The 16553-nt window shown below is 35.3% G+C and overlaps 1 protein-coding gene across 2 annotated transcripts in view; it reads right to left on the minus strand.

Annotated features, from left to right (window-relative positions):
• Positions 1-16553, minus strand: part of CDON (cell adhesion associated, oncogene regulated) — a 52622-nt gene that overhangs the window by 19307 nt on the left and 16762 nt on the right. For both annotated transcript variants that reach the window (XM_036745834.1, XM_036745833.1), the window contains 6 exons: positions 14797-15000; positions 14253-14434; positions 13659-13764; positions 8328-8450; positions 5891-6112; positions 1768-2045 (listed from right to left, as the gene is read on the minus strand). In XM_036745834.1, coding sequence (XP_036601729.1) covers positions 1768-2045; positions 5891-6112; positions 8328-8450; positions 13659-13764; positions 14253-14434; positions 14797-15000 — 1115 coding nt within the window. The remainder of the gene's footprint in view (positions 1-1767; positions 2046-5890; positions 6113-8327; positions 8451-13658; positions 13765-14252; positions 14435-14796; positions 15001-16553) is intronic.

Genomic DNA, 16553 nt, shown 5'->3' on the forward strand with positions numbered 1-16553 from the left:
ACTGAAACAATAGATAATATATTTTGATTTGCCATTTTAGTGAGAGCTCTGAGGCTTCCTTTACTAAAGCATTTACATAAATTTCTGTGCTTCTGGGCAGGCCGCATAAATCGTACTGCTGCTGCATTTTGGACAGCCCTGCTCTAAATCAACCAGAAGCAAGAATTACTTTTTAAAAATGTGGGAGAGAATAGTCTTATGTTCTTTTCAGATTGCCTATACAAATTTATAAGAGAGTCACAAGATGAAATTAACCATTTACATTATTACAGCTCCTAAACTTTTTTTTTTTTTTTTTTTGCTTTTTGGCAGGGCAATTGGGGTTAAGTGACTTGCCCAAGGTCACACAGCTAGTACTTGTGTCAAGTGTCTGAGGCCGGAATTGAACTCAGGTCCTCTTGACTCCAGGGCCGGTGCTCTACTGACTGCGCCACCTAGCTGCCCTAGCTCCTAAACTTTTAAAACATTACTATATTAAATCACCGTTAATTTATAAATACATGTACACGATGTGTATGTGTAAATGTAAATGCACTTTCCTACCTGAAAAAGAATTTATAAAATAAAGGGGAAAAAATCTCCAAGAAAACTAAAGAGTTTGAATCAAAGATACAGACCTCTAAGGAAATACCTCTAGTGCAGCAAATACCACATAAATAGCAACATATTATTCCAAAACCCCAAAGTACTTGGGTCTAATTACTAAAGCAAACAATAGCCCCACTTTTCCTTATGGAAACAGCATGTGATACTCAAACTTTCATGCTGTCTTCTTCAGTTTTCTTGGGCAATTTTCAGTGGTTTTGACTAGGAACAAAAAGTGACAAAAAATTTAATCCTGGAAATAAGCCATCTGTTTCCACATGCAATAGTGAAATCACTATTCCCTTTCAGAAATGAGATATGTACGTTTAGGCAAATTAAGTAATTTTAAAAGCACACAAAGGCTAGGTTACATATCTGTGGTTTTAAAAAAGATATTTAAGTAAATACATAATTGCAAAGCTTAAAGCAAAGCCTCATTAAAACAGAATTTTATTTTTTGTTAGGTTTATGGTTTAAAAAAAACTTGTATCTCCTCAAAATTATAACAAAATCATTAATATTACTTCCATTTAAAACAGTAATATGGGAAATATATGAATGCTTAGTTCAAGTAACTGTCATAAATTTTCTGACAAAATGGAAAATATGGACTCATGACAGGCAATGTAATAAATGTAATTTTCTAATAAAGTGAGAATAAATCCTTAGCCAGAATTCATATAGAACATAACAATTATCTTACCCAAATTTTTAATACCAAAGTAAATCAAACACCACTAAAAGAAAGCAGCTTTCCAACTTTCTTTCCTTACAGATGGATGTCACTCAAGAGTGTGACATGATAATATGTTAAATAGGAATTGAGAAAAAATAAGTGAAACATGTTTATTGGCCTGGTCTGTGTCCAATAATATTTTTTGCTGAGTACTAAGAATAAACTCCAAAATCTATTCTGTAGAGTTGTTCTACATTAAACATTAATTAGTAAATACAAATAAATTAACTCATAATAACTTGTACCTAATAATTTAAAACTAAAACTAGAATTATAAAGGAGAAAACAATGACCACCCTGGATCAAGATACTGCCAATGGTACATTCCACTCAAGGGAACATGCAGTGCTTTCATGGTCAAAAGCAAGAAATGCTGACCCTTTTTCTGTACCTTGGCACCTCGCTGTCCACAGAAGGCTTTTTCTTATAAGTAGAAAGTCTCTTACATTCACTAAGTGGTGAGGATGCTCATATTCCACATGAGTTCTGGTAAGGGAGTTGTGTCCAGGGTAATGTCCTCCATTTACATTCCCATTCATGATCCCATTGACTCCATTGGGAATTTTATGGTGGAGATGTGGGCAGCCATTGCTGAGGGTTCCATTGCTGATAAAGCTTCCATGGACACTGCCATTGATTCGGCTTGTGCCAGGCAGAGTGGTGTATTCCATCACTGGTCCATTAATATCTGAGCCCTGATAGAGGTATCCTGGTGGGTCATATTCTGTTAAGAAAATGTGAGGGGGGAAAAAAAGTAAGACACTGAAAGGGGTATCAGTAAGTTTTACCGATGAAACTGAATAACCAATCAGAATTTGTATTTATTCATTTTATATTTATGCTGTATAAATTTCCATATATACTTGCTTCCTCTCCCCTAGAATGTTAATTCTGTGTGAGAAAAGATGGTTTCATTCTTTTTACTTATATCCACAATGCTAGCACATGGCAGACGCAATAAATATTTGTCTATTGACCTAGAATACAAATACTAACCTATTATTTGCTTAGCATCTAATTTCCCCATAATAAAAGAATGCAAAGGAAATCTTAAAAATAAATAGTACTCTATAAGCTATTGCTTCAAAGCTCTACTATTTGGGAGACAAAACTCTGAAAAAATCATCGCTGTTTATTATTTCCATTACATACTGTGGAAGCAGCTCTGAATCCTCTTGAATCACCTTTGAGTTTCTTGATGGAAAGAAGAATTACACAAAAGGCTCAAAAGAAAAAGTCATAAACTCTGGAGTATGGAACTACTCAAAGATATATTGATAAAAGATGCTTAAATTCACATAGACTTCAATTTGGTAATGAATTAGCATGCAGCAGAAAGACTTTTTATTTTTAGGGAATAGATTTTAAAATAAGCATTCTAAAGCTCTTTTAGAATCCCCCAATAAATAGTCAAATATTTCAACAGGCAGTTTTCAAAGGAAGAAATCCAAACTATTCATATAAACATATGAAAAAATCTTCCAAATCACTAATAATTAAAGAAATGCAAATTAAGAGTACTCTGAGGTTCTATCTCACACCCATGAGTTTGGCAAGGATGACAAAAGAGGAAAATGACAAAATTAGAGGGGCTGTGGGAAAACAGGCACATTAATACTTTGTTGGTAGAACTGTGAATTAGTCTAGCCATTCTGGAAAGCAATTTGGAACAATACCCCAAAAGTCATAAAAATGTACATATCTTTTCAGTTTGCAATACGACCACTAAGAACAGACCCTCCCTACTCAACAAGTACAAATGAAGAGGAAAAGGACGCATAGTCACACACACAAAAAAATTGTAGCAGCTTTATTCAAAGAAGCAAAAAATGAAAACTAAAGATGTGTCCACCTATTACGAAATAAGTGAACAAACTGTGGTATATGACTATAATGGAACATTACTGAATCATAAGAAATTACAAAATGGGCAGTTTCAGAGTTTCTATAAATTGATGCAGAGTGAAGACAGAAGAACTAGGAAAACAACTTATACATGACAAAGTTATGAAGAAAAACTCTGAAAGCCTTAGGAGCTCTGATCAATGCAATGATAACCCATGATTCCAGAGGACTAAAGATGAAGCATGATGCCTACATCCTGCCAGACAGCTGATGGACTTAAAATGCAGAATGAGACATACATTTCTGAGTATGGCCAATGTGAAAATTAATTTCATTTGACTATGCATATTTGTTATGAGGGTTTTCTTTTTGTTTCTTTTTTTATTGTTCAATGGGGAGGGGGAAGGCATGGGAGGGAGAGAAAATAAATACTTGTTAAATGGAAAAATTAATTGGAAAATTAATCTTTTTTTTCAAAAAAGGAAAAAAACCACTTTTATAGTTATAAATTAGATATCAGGTAGAAGTTATCTATCCATTTCCTAATAGTCTATTTACTTACCTCCTTGACTATTGTAACTAGTTTAGAGAAAAGACAAAAAATTCCAAGATGAGAGAACTGTCCTTTTCTCTTTGTTAAAGAAATAAGTTAAAAAAGAAAATGATACATAATTCTAATTTCTAGTGGCATATGTACCAGAAGAAATGGATAGGCAGATATTTTCTGGAAAGAATGACATCTGAATATCGCATTACCTATTATTTAGTTTCTGAGAAACCCTTCAATGGCATTAATACCATTGTAAAACCTTCACTAACCTATTAGTATGTCTTAAAAGGAATATGTCATGGCTTCACATGTATGATTGATATCATATTGCCTGCCTTCTCAAGGTGTGGGGAGGGGCAAGAGAGAAGAAGAGAATTTGAAACTAAAAATTTTTTAAAATTGCTAAATTTTTTTTACATATAATTAGGAAATATTTAACAAAATATATGTGTATATGTATGTGTGTATATTATATGTATATATTATGCATACATACACATATACATACATAATACATTATATATGTATACACACACACACACACACACACACATATATATATATATATATATGAAAAGGAAATGCTATTTCACACTAATCCGGCCATATCAATCTGCTTTGTTGTTCATCCTTCATTTTCAAAGAGGAACAATGACATCACAGGGTGATATCTTGACTTGCTCTTGAACTGGATTTAAGGGAGGAAGAGTTGCACAGAGTCATCAGACTCATTCTCTCTTCTAAAGTCACTGAAGTCTAGCGGCAAGACAAAAGTCAGGATGACTGGCAATGGCTTGGGATACAGTGGATGACCTTGGCATTTTCAATGTCTGACCAAGTTCTAAGCACTTCGCAGCACCTGCTTTAGTCGCCTTCATGGCCATTGGAATAACCTGCTCTCATCCACCCATTCCACTGGGAAAAGTCTTCACACACTTGTGGTAGACACTCCCCTTATTCACTGACGGGTTTGTGGTCCATCAGTTACCTTCAACCTGGTTTAGCCCATCTGCTGAGATGGTTACCAGGGTGTGGTCACTTCACATGCTACAGCTTCCTGAAGCCACAAGTGAGATTTGAGTGCCAGGGGGACACCAAAGGTGGATGGGCAGCCCTGAAAAAGGCTTAGCAAGTCCTCATACCAGACATGCTAGTCCTCCTTGAACACCCACACATCCCCCATATCAATCTAGTCAGAAAACTTATTAACATTATAGGGAGCACAGAGTACATTCAAATGTCTAAATGATTCTGCTGTATCTACAACAATTTATGATGGGGCAGGGGGATGGGGGCATCCTATTAATTAAATGCTCCCTGCCAAATGTCACGTTTTTCTGTGCTGTAAATTAAAAGAAAGGTTCATTGAAAATGGAAGTTGGCTGGTGTCAACTTCTGCCATTGCTGGACATACTCCTGCTGGGCCTCCCCTCCCTTTTTAAATATTTCCCTTTACTTGAGGACAAAGAAATTGAAATTAAGATATTTCCTGTATGACCTGGCCATCCCATTTAGTTAAAAGCTTGAAAAGGAAAAGGAGGAAGTGGGCAAAAAGGATTAGAATCTATGTTTCACAATGGTACCTATCTAACTATTTTATACATAATCAATTAGCCCGTAACATTTTCATGGAGAACCGTTCAGAACTAGGTTAGTTATCCCCTAAAACCTTACCTTCATGAACAACTATGGGTACCATTCAATATGATTTTAAATGCTGGACAATCCAGACAATGGTAACTTAGCTCTCTAGCACCTTCCTTTCTACCATAGCGCTGACCAATGAAATCTGTAATACTAAGACAGTCTGCTGTGGCATCCTCACTGTTTCTCCTGGTGGTCTAAAAGTGCCAGCACTTCCCAGCACTAAATCAGTTAATTGTTTGGGGGCCAGGTAACTTTTGACTTTGTTTGGCTTTGTTTTATATTGTTGATCAGAGCATTTATTTCTTCTAGGCAATTTAATTTAATGCCCTACTTATTTTGGCTTGCAAGTGAGAACATTAAGATCATTAGTGTTACCCACTCTGAATGAACAGCTTTAAACATTTATGTTTTCTACCATGACACGTACATACTGTGGTAAAAGTGTTAGAAGTCAATATCTATTCCAACAATACTTTCCTGCTCATCCTTCTCCAGAAAAAGAGATGAGTAACTTTTGAATTACTTACTCTGTATGGTATTTTGCTGTCGATTCTTCCACAAGCACATAGCAATGAAAACCATGAGAATAAGCACCATAACTCCAAGCACACAGCCTACGATCAGATACAGCATATCACTGCTCCGGGCAGGACCCAGTGCTGGGCCAATATTTCCTCCACCTCCAAAAGAGTTTGGAGGGGTGCTCAAGTCCTTGGTAGGATACTCCGAGGCTCCAGGAACTCGTTTCACTACATAAAAACAATGGAAAGCATGGCCTCAGAGGGAATACTGTATCTATGAAATGATTTATTCATTGAAAAAGATTTGTAGGATGCAAGCCTATTTACTCTTGTTATTGAGATGATCTGACCACCAATGAGTCACAGACAGGGCTTAAAGTTAAATATTTCACATCTCAAGGCAACTTTAATCCTGAACAGCTTCAGCTTACAAAACTTAAAAGAAAATCAAAAGAGCAGAAAAATATCTGGTCTATCATAAGCATGTTTTGGCCAACTTTTCTAAGTACAGGATATTAATCATTGAATAAACAAAAATCTCCCAAATGGGTAAAATATATCAAGTTTTTAAACTGCTACTAAGGAAAAAAGAATTTACTGCTGTTTGACCTAGACTAATCTGAAAATGGCCCAGAATGTACATTTTGTATTTCCATGATATCATTAATATTAAAAGATAGCGTTTAGATGATAAAACTGATGAGAAGGAGCAATTATCAGAATGCAATTTTTAAACTGAAGGTAATGGTTCAAACTAGAAAATCCAAACAAGTAAAAGATTTATTCATGCTCTGAAGTTCTGGGATATCTATTAACACTATTAAAACACTATTAAATAGTGTTTTAAAATTTTGTTTTAAAAAGCAGTATAAATATCAAGTATTTTTCATACATCTTTGAAAGGGTGGGAATAGGAAATGATACAAATGGTCCCTATTAAATTCAAGATAACATCCAAGTATATAAAATCAGGCACTTATATATCCAATATGATCTACACTGATACCTCACTTCGCTTGTTACCTCAGCTATGTGCAAGATAGTAGAGAAACAGGAAGGTATGGAACAGCTCAAAAAAAAAGTGATGGTACTTCAGTGGGCTAAATAAACCTAAATTCAAGTCTTACTTCTGACATATAAAGTCTATGTAATCACAGGCAAGCCGGTTAGCCTCTCATCACTGCAGACAATCTTCTAAGGCAGCAATGACAACAATAATAAACATTCACATATTGCTTTAAGGTTTGCAAAGCCCTTCACATCTAATTTGATCCTCACAACTGCACTGGGATGCAGATGCTACAAGTACTCCTATCCTCAGTTTGCATACGGGGAAACAGAATTTCACAGAATTTAAGAGTTACAAGAGGCCATCTAGTTCAACACATACCTGAAAGGAATTCCCACTACAGTAAGCTCAGTGACTTGTCTGAGGTCATAAATCTGATTAGGTGTCAGAGGCCGGATTGGACTCCAGATCTCTGACTCCAAGTCTGGCACTCTCTACATGAAACTGCAAAACCTCTGGTTGGGGCATAACTGTATTATAGTGAGGTGTGATACTGGGTATCCATAATGAAGGCATCAAACAAGCAGAAAAGGCTGTTTCCTATGTTTAGGAGGGTAAGGAAGTACATACTATTCTAGAAATATCTTCATCTTCATAAATCATTAAAGAAAACTTTTGAGGGAAAAAAAGTATTTTCATTCAAAGCTAAATTTAGAAAAGTTTGAGTGTTTAAAGGGGTAATGTCAACTTCAAAATGCAGTTAAGTCAATCTCCCCATTGCCTGCTGTTGCTAGATAAATGAGGCGTTACTGTGTATTTTATACTTGCTGACATATTATACCATCACTATTCTTAAGCCATTGTCATCTTTTGTTTCTCTGATGGAGACTGCAAGTTTCCTGAAAAAAGAATTTCTCTTTAATCTCCCTTAATGACTAACATAAGGCTCTATGTTCAACAAGAACTTGATATATACTAAGCACTTAAACAAAGATGGATCTCAAAAGCTGTGTATGCATTTTTTTAACCATAGTTCAATATATTTGTGCATTATTATCCTTTGTTTTTGAAGATGATGCTATTTGGCACTGAATTTATATGCACAGGCAGAGCTGAAAAGACCAACTTGACAGTACTGAGGACTTCTAACAACTTGGACTTAAAGAGCACTTTAAAGTTTACAAAAGCACTTTCTTTATAACAACCCCATAGGGTAGGTCACATATTATCATCATTTTATAGATGAGGAAACCAAGACATAATGAAGTGACATGCACAGGATCACAAAGTGAACATCAAAGGCAAGACTCCCATCCCAACAGCAATGCTTTTCTTGCCACACCTCGCTACCAGAAGGTCATGGGTCAGTGATTCTCACACTGGGAAGTTTAGCTGCCTCAGAGGAAAGCACAAACCCCCCTGCACCTTACCCACCTTTGGTTTCACAGATCATCACATTGCTGAATTCACTTTCTCCCCCCTCATTAAAGCACTGCATTTTAATGTCATAAGATGTTTCTGGCTGCAGGTGACCAATCATATGCCACTGTTTTGAACCTGAAAGGGAATGATATTTTTAAAAAATCAGCCTTGTACACAATCACAGAGCAGGAAGGAACCTCAGAGGGCGACAACAACTCCTAAGCACATTGTGAATCCTATCTACAACATCTGCTTAAAGTCCTCCAATGGGGGTAGATGACCACCTCCTGAGGTAGCCCATTCTATATCTGGACAGCTCTAATCATAAGGAAGTTTTTCCTAAGACTGTCATGCTAACTTCCTCCCAATGGTCCTAGTTCTACCCTGCAAAGTACATATGATATAAAGGAAATATATATTTTCTTATTTCAATACTTCTAAGATCTATGCTTCTGTTAGTGTGGGTATGCTCTCCACCAAAAAAGGTCACATGCCCTCTTCCAATACTGTCTATGTGGTTTTTGAGAGCTGCTGTAACCATCCTGTTGATGAGATAATATTATTATTTATTAATCAATATTTCTTGGGAACTGTGCTAATTTAACACAATGTGTACAAAGATCTACTTTGGGCACAAAAGATGGGAATTTAATAAATGATTTTTATAATTTTCTTGCTATCTCAGAAAGTTAACAATATTTCTAACTTTTTGAAAGCAAAAAGAGGTGTCGAGATCTTAGATTTTGAACTTAGGTTGTAGAAAAGCCAAGCTTTGTACTTTGGTCACAGAAAATATTAACATTACTTTTTAAAATGCTTATAGGTTAGTCTCAGGGCCATGTAAATATTTAATTTTTCTGAATTCTTATTTCAGTCTTAAATCATAAAAAAAGGTATTAGTTTGTCTCCCTACCTGGAAGCATACAAATAAGTGAGATCAATCTTCTTTACCTTAAATGACAACTTACACAGAGCAAGTAAAAATATCTTACTAAATTCTCAAATCTTCAATTAGTTGCAGGCACATAAGATGAGCTACAAACAGGTTCTTAATAAATACAATCTCCTGAATGATAATGCTCAAATAAATTATCCCACTAAGGGAAAGGATAGGCTCTTTTCCCCCAGTTTCTCTTCAGCCTCTTGAGTCAGAGACTCCAAACCAAATAAGCATGGCTAATAGAATGATTTTGTTATCACTGGCTCACCGCCAACTCTTCATCTAGAAACTCTCTTAAACTGAGCACTTCAGTATAACTCACCCTCCATCTTTACTTTCATGGACTTGTGACAAATTTTAATAAATAGAGACCCTTCTTGGTGGGTTTAATTAACTGTTTGAGTACTTTTAATCCCTCTCAGAAAATGCCTCTTCCAATAGTTTCCACTGTTTCTTAGAAACTCAACTATACCACCTACTGATTTAAGGATTAATTAAAGGGTGAGTACACTCATGTGTGCACTCTCACATACATACTCATACGTACATACATACACACTCACTCTCTCTCTCTCTCTCTCTCTCTCTCTCTCTCTCTCTCTCTCTCTCTTTCTCTCTAGCTACTAAGATTATAGGTAGGGCCCAGGATGCTTTTTAATTCAACAGAGACAAAAAATATTTCAAACTGGAAACAATTTCCCTTACCAGATCACCAAACAAAACTCTCCACAGATAGAGATTCACATTTTAAAAGGATTAGGATCTGCTTGCTTTAGAATTAAGAGGCTGAAAGGTTCATTCAAAAATAATTCTATGCCCCATTTGTAAATGGTAAGAGGGCTCAAAAGAATATTTGCTTAAATACTGGCTGAAGCTGGAAACTGGCCCATTCCTAAAAGCCAACATTTTTCCAAAACCCTCCTCATCTCTTCTCTGTCCTCTAAAGTCTCTGACCCTGGCCCAAATCCCACCTCCCCATAAACATTCTTCTGAGTAATTATCACACCAGGTTTGAGGTTTCTATTTCACACCACTAGTGGAAATAGAATTAGTTTAGAACTGTGCTTCCTACATAGAATTATCTAGAAAAAGAATTTTAAGCCATTCACTATACTTAATGTTAATATTCAATTGCCATTATGAATCCTCTGATAACTGAAATTCCACAGCATATAAGCATGAGACAGATTCTTTTCTTTAATGTTAGATAATTGCAGAACAAACAAATGCATTAACGGGTTTAATTCCAACTAGCACATCATTTGCAAAAAAAAAATATGATTCTTTGTTAGGAATAACTTATAAAAGTTAAGGATTTACAACAGAGAGTAAAAAACTAAGCACATGGTTCAGAACTATTAGTGCTTTATTTGGTACTTAAATCAATCTGGCAAGATAAAAATAAACATGTGCCCCCCCCATCAAAGTTTTTTAAATGCCCCAGTACCCTAGAAAAGTAATTTCAGTTTTAAATGTAGAGCTTAACCAGGAAGAAAGGATAATTTAACGAATTTAATTGTTGTTCTCCTACAGTATGCTTTAAAAATCAACTGAGTTTTAGATTTTCTCCAAATGTCTGAAAATTTTAGATTAAAAGAATATCAGTGACTTAAAGTTTAATTTCAAAGAAAGCTTTACCTAAGAGGAAGGGGAACTTTAGCTCCTAGTCTTGAGAGCACTAAGCAAACTCTAATGTTTTCCAAGTGCCACAAAAGGAATTCCAAATGCATAAACTTGAAAATCAGAAATAAGCAAAAATTTCACAGCACATTCAAGCCCACTTAAACATCTAACTGTTCAGTGGCTTTCATTTATAAACAATTTCTGTGTACTATAAGGCAAAAATAACACATTTACAAACAACATTCATGATTTGGAAGACTGCAAAAATTCAAAGTCCTAGTTAGAACTGAGCATACAGAACTAGTCAATAGCATAAGTATTTTTTCAGCACTAGAAACTTCTTAGTTTTCTTTTATTTAAAACAGACTTTAGGAAAATGACTTCTATGGTATTTCAGACTCAAGAGGGCAAACTAATTCTCTATATTCAGAGCTCAGAAAAAGGATTTACTGGTTTATTTGAATGAAAGAAATTTGCCTGATAAAAACTGAAATGACTGTTAAAATACCAGAGAGTTGATACATCCCACTTAAAGGGAGAAGAGTAAGTAGCTGACAGTTCTTGAGAACTAGATATGTAGGGGTTTTTTGGTTTTCTTTTGGTAAGCAGAAGTAGAGTGGTTTGATATCAAGAAGTCATCCTTCAGGAAAGTTTTCTGATATGAGCCATCTGTTAGGACAGTTAACATGTCAGAGAAGCCGTCAGGAGGGACTTGAGAGGTCACATCACCCAATCTTCCCAAAGCTAGAATATCTCCTAAAATTTCCCTGACAGACAGATGTACGTCCATAAAAAGAACACTACTAGTGACAGAAAGCTTACTCCTCTGTAAGACAATCAATTCCCTGGCTGAACAAACTGTGATATAAGAAACAATGAGCAGGATATTTTCTGAAAAACCCAGAAAGACTTACATGAATTGATGCAAAGTGAAGTGAGCAGAACCAGGAGATCACTGTACACAGTAACAGCAATCTTATACCACAATCAACTGTGAATAGCTTAACTATTCTCAGCAATACAAAGATTCAAGACAATTTGAAAGGACTTATGATGAAAAATGCTATCCACCTCCAGAGAAAGATGGAGTCTGAATGAAGATCAAAGCATACTATAGTTTACTTTATTTTTCTGTATGGGGTTTTTTTTTTGTCTGTATTTTCTTTCACAACATGACTAATATGGAAATGTTTTGCATGACAACACCTACATAATCTATATAAAATTGCTTGCCTTCTCAATGCGGGTAGGAAGAGAGAGAATTTGGAACTCAAAATTTTAAAAAATGAATATTAAAAAATTGTTTTTACATGTAATTGGGGAAGGGGAGATAATTTACTCCCCAATGCCAATCATTTCTCAATGTTAGAAAGTTCTTTCTTATTTTGAGCTGAAAACGATCTCTTTCTAAATTACTTGTTCTGTCCTCTGAAACACATGCTTGTTTTTTCACAAAACCTTCAAATATCCAAAGAGAACTACTACATTTTCTTGTCATCTTTTCCAGGCTGCTTTTTTCTAGTTCCTTGACCTCTTCCAGACATCTAGAATCTTTGCCATCAAGGTCCCTCCCTGAGTGCCCTGCCACTTACTAGTGATGTGTATGACTTTGGGCAAGTCACTGTACTTTTCTAGGCCTAATTTTCCTCATCTGTTGAGAGAGAGAGAAAGAGAAAGAGAGAGAGAAGGAGCCCCCATATGATTAAGGTCTAGTCTATTTCTAACATTCTAATACTGTCATTTTTAATAGCTCTCATAAATTTGGCACCTAGGACCGAATGCACACTCCAGATATAATAAGACCAGTGAAGACAGGGTTCAGTGATGCTATCACACTTCTCTCAATACGGAAACTCTATAGCTATTAATGCAGCCTAAGATAGCATCAGTGTTTTGCTTTATTTTGAGCAGGTGTATCATACTCTCAGCTTAAATTGAATTTAGGATTAACCAAGACCACTCATGCCAGGTCTTTTTTACATGAATTTATCGATGTGTCTCCTCTATTCTTTTGTCAAGTCTAAATGTAAGACTTAATTAACATTTATCCCAGTCAAATTTGAAGGTTTCAATTCTCTGAAAGAAATTACATGACAATGACTCAGTCACTATCTCATTGAAGATGGCTAGATTCCATGCTGTTGAAAAAAAGATCAAAACATTTAATTTATTTTTGTTCCTTTAAGAAATATTTCTCATTGATCTCTGGTCAATTCTAAGTAGAGAGCAAGGACAGAAAAATAAAGGAGCAATGACATACAATGGGCAAGTTTACGATGGGGCACAATGGAAAGATACTATCTAGAAACAGAAGCCAGCTAGTGTCCTATTGGTTGCTGTCTTATGGAAGGAAACATTTCTCATGTTGACCTCCTATGTACTACTGTGTATCATGGATTAATAGAACACAATTAAGGATTTAATAGTAACAAATTTATGCTTTTGCACCCAAGTTTCATTGGTAGGATTCAAATTCCTCTTTTAAAGGGCCAACATATCCTAATGAGAAGTAATAGCCTGTAATATTCAAAAATAAACTGATAAGTTGTGAATAGAAAGTCAATCCACCTCAAAGCCAGAATAGAGCACCCTTAGATGCCAACCAACCACTTTTACTTCTTTCTCTCTTAGGAACATTTTAACAAACTGAGTTTAATCAGTCAGAGGGGAAAAAAAAACTGCTTTCATATTTCTCAGTTATACATCTCCCATCTCCACAATCCCCTTAGAAGTCTTTCTTGATTTTCTAGCCTAAAGAACACTGACTTAAAAGGACTTACCTTCTACAACATCCCTCTTGTAATCACTGTCATTATCACTATCTGTTGGTCGGTAATAGATATAGAATCCTTGGATAGGTGTGTTATTATTGCTTGAAGGAATGTACTGAAAAAACAGAAGGAAAGACTCAGCAAAGATGAAATAGAAGTTTCATATTTATGGAATTTCATTTTCACTCATTGTGATGTCTTTCTGGTTTTATCTTCCTATCACCAAGCTTGTACTTTAGATTAAAATGGAAAAAAAGAAGTCTGCTTAGAATGCAGAGCCTACTGCAGGGTTGAAATAACAAGCAAAATAAAACAATTCACTCTGCTAAGCTCAACAGCATAAAAGTACATCTGGTTCCAAATTGTTAAACCATGAAATGGTAATGAACAGAGCACTTGGAAGGGAGCCAAACAGAAAGTAATTTCATTTTCAGTACTGCCATAGTTCTACTATGTGATTTTTAAAAAAAGCTACTTAAAAGCGCTATGCCTCAGTTTCCCCTCAGTAAAAAATTCAAAGGCCTCCTTATCTACAACAGAGTTACCACAAGAGAACTACAACCAAAATGGAAAATTTGCTAAAGAGAAGATGCTGCTACTCACCGTCCATTTCAACATAATCTGAGTATCACTGACAGCTTCTGTATATGTGATGTGAGGTCCAGCAACTGGACGGTTGGAAAAGCGGTTGGGAAATCCAGCTACTTGATAAGGGCGAGATGCAGAGCTCCGAAAACTCTCACCGTAATGGTTGATAGCAATTACTCTAAATTTGTATGTGGAGCCTTGTGGAAGAACACATAGCTTAGAAAGTCACAAGCAGATAACATTAGACAAAGTATAACTTATTAAACATAAAAAAAAATTTCCTTATGCTACTGTCTTATTTACTCTAGGTTTGCCTGGTTTCTGTTAGACAGCCTCAGGACAGCTCTAAAATAAGCCTTAAAAAAGGACAAATGTGTTAAATATAGCTTACAAGTTTCCACTGGACCAAACATTAACTACAATTAATAGTGTGTGCCATCATCAGGACCAAGCAATTTTAGTCAAAGAAAATTCAATTTTTTTCTGTTAAAAATATGCATCCCAAATCCAAAAAAATATAAAAAACTGCTGTGAAACAGAGTTATCTGGGTAGAAGTACCTGGCTCTAAGCTACGCACTTCCACAGAAAGTTTGGAAGGAGGGATATCTTCAGCTGCCACTAGCCAATCACTGTTCTTCATCCTTTTGTATTCAACCTTGAAGGCAGTGATGGGAGAACCTCCATTTGCCCGAGGAATCCAAGTGACATACACAGAAGTCTCTGAGGCAGTAGAGATAGTAGGTCGATCTGGTGCTTCTGGAACTAGAAAATACATTGGCAAACAACTTTTGAACAATCACAGTAACAAAAACGAAGGTCTATATAATGTAAATAAGCCAGAAACCTCATTTTATTCAGTACTTTGAACCTCTACTCTCATCAAATCTTTTATCACAGTTTGTCAAGCAATGGTAAAATTAATAAGTTTCACCTTGCTTCCTTTCTTGACCTCTACTCAAGCTACTAATAAGAAACTACATGCTTAAAGGCAAGAAACAATAGAAGAATCAGAGGTCGTGAATTGTCTATAAACTAGATTAAGTATTCTCTGATAAATGGAAAACTGATAGGGTATAATCATTATAACCATGTTATTTTGGGCTTATGGGCAAAACTTGCTAAAATTCAGCAATTTCTACTTGGCTCCTAATGTCAAATGGTGGTAATTTGGATATAAGTCATTAAATATATTATTTTCCTTAATCTACCTGAAAAAAAAGTATACAGTGAATAAATTTCTGTTAGAGCACCTACCACCATAGTGCTGTGCAGACAAATTTGCTGACTTAACAGAGCATCCTACAAATATACAGAGGTGATAGTCTAAGAAAACACATGGATTGGTAAAAACCACAAAATGATGTATGTTAACATTTTCTTGAGAGATATTCCACCTTAACATATGGATACTTATAGAGTACTACTTATTCCATAAATTGCTTAAAGTATGAAAAAAGAACAAAATCAAGCAGGCAAATTTCCTCAATACTTACTGGACTCACTTCAAATTAGAAAGCAATGGGAACAGAAAATGAATAAAACTCTGTTAGTAAATCTGATATTTTATAGTAAACATCTGACTTTCATTATATTAACATATATATGACTAAAGCCTATCTAGGAATAACTACAAAACAGATAAACAAACTATTAAAGAAAATACAAAGCAAAAATACATTCTAACAATACCATGCCCAAAGATGCCTAAAAACTACATTTGAATAAATAGGATAGGGAATACATTCAGATGATAGCTTTGAATTCAGGGAATTCTTCTTAGGTATAGACAGACAGTAAAGTTTTTCATACAGCTAAAGCCTTTCATTAGGTTACTGTGCCAAAAGTAACAGCAAATGAACAAAGAGAAACTTGTTACTAGAGAAGCAGTTAAATTCTAGAGGGCAGAATCAAAATTGTGAAAGTTTACATATTGTATGGACGATCGGTCCAAAGGAGATTAGAAAGAATACAGATGAAAGCTTTGCAAACTTGCATAGGTAAGTACAGAAATCTTATGCCTCTCACAGGGGTCATAACAGGGAATAGTAAAATACTAAATACAGGAATAGTCAAAACAGGACTAGTCTCAAACATGGGATGTCTTAGGGCAAATGCTAAATTCTATCATAGTAGAGAACATATTCCAGAGATGATAACTAAGAACACATCTCTGAAAAGAAAAGAACAGAGGCATTAAGAGGACCGTTTACTGTATAAACTGGATGCAAATTTCCAATTTCCAAATTTTTTCCCTTTTCCAAATAATAGCCATAAAATCTGTTTCTATGAGTTTTGAAAATTGGATAACCTGTGAG

This window comes from Trichosurus vulpecula, chromosome 2 (assembly GCF_011100635.1).
Source record: "Trichosurus vulpecula isolate mTriVul1 chromosome 2, mTriVul1.pri, whole genome shotgun sequence".
Classification (NCBI taxonomy): Eukaryota; Metazoa; Chordata; class Mammalia; order Diprotodontia; family Phalangeridae; genus Trichosurus; species Trichosurus vulpecula.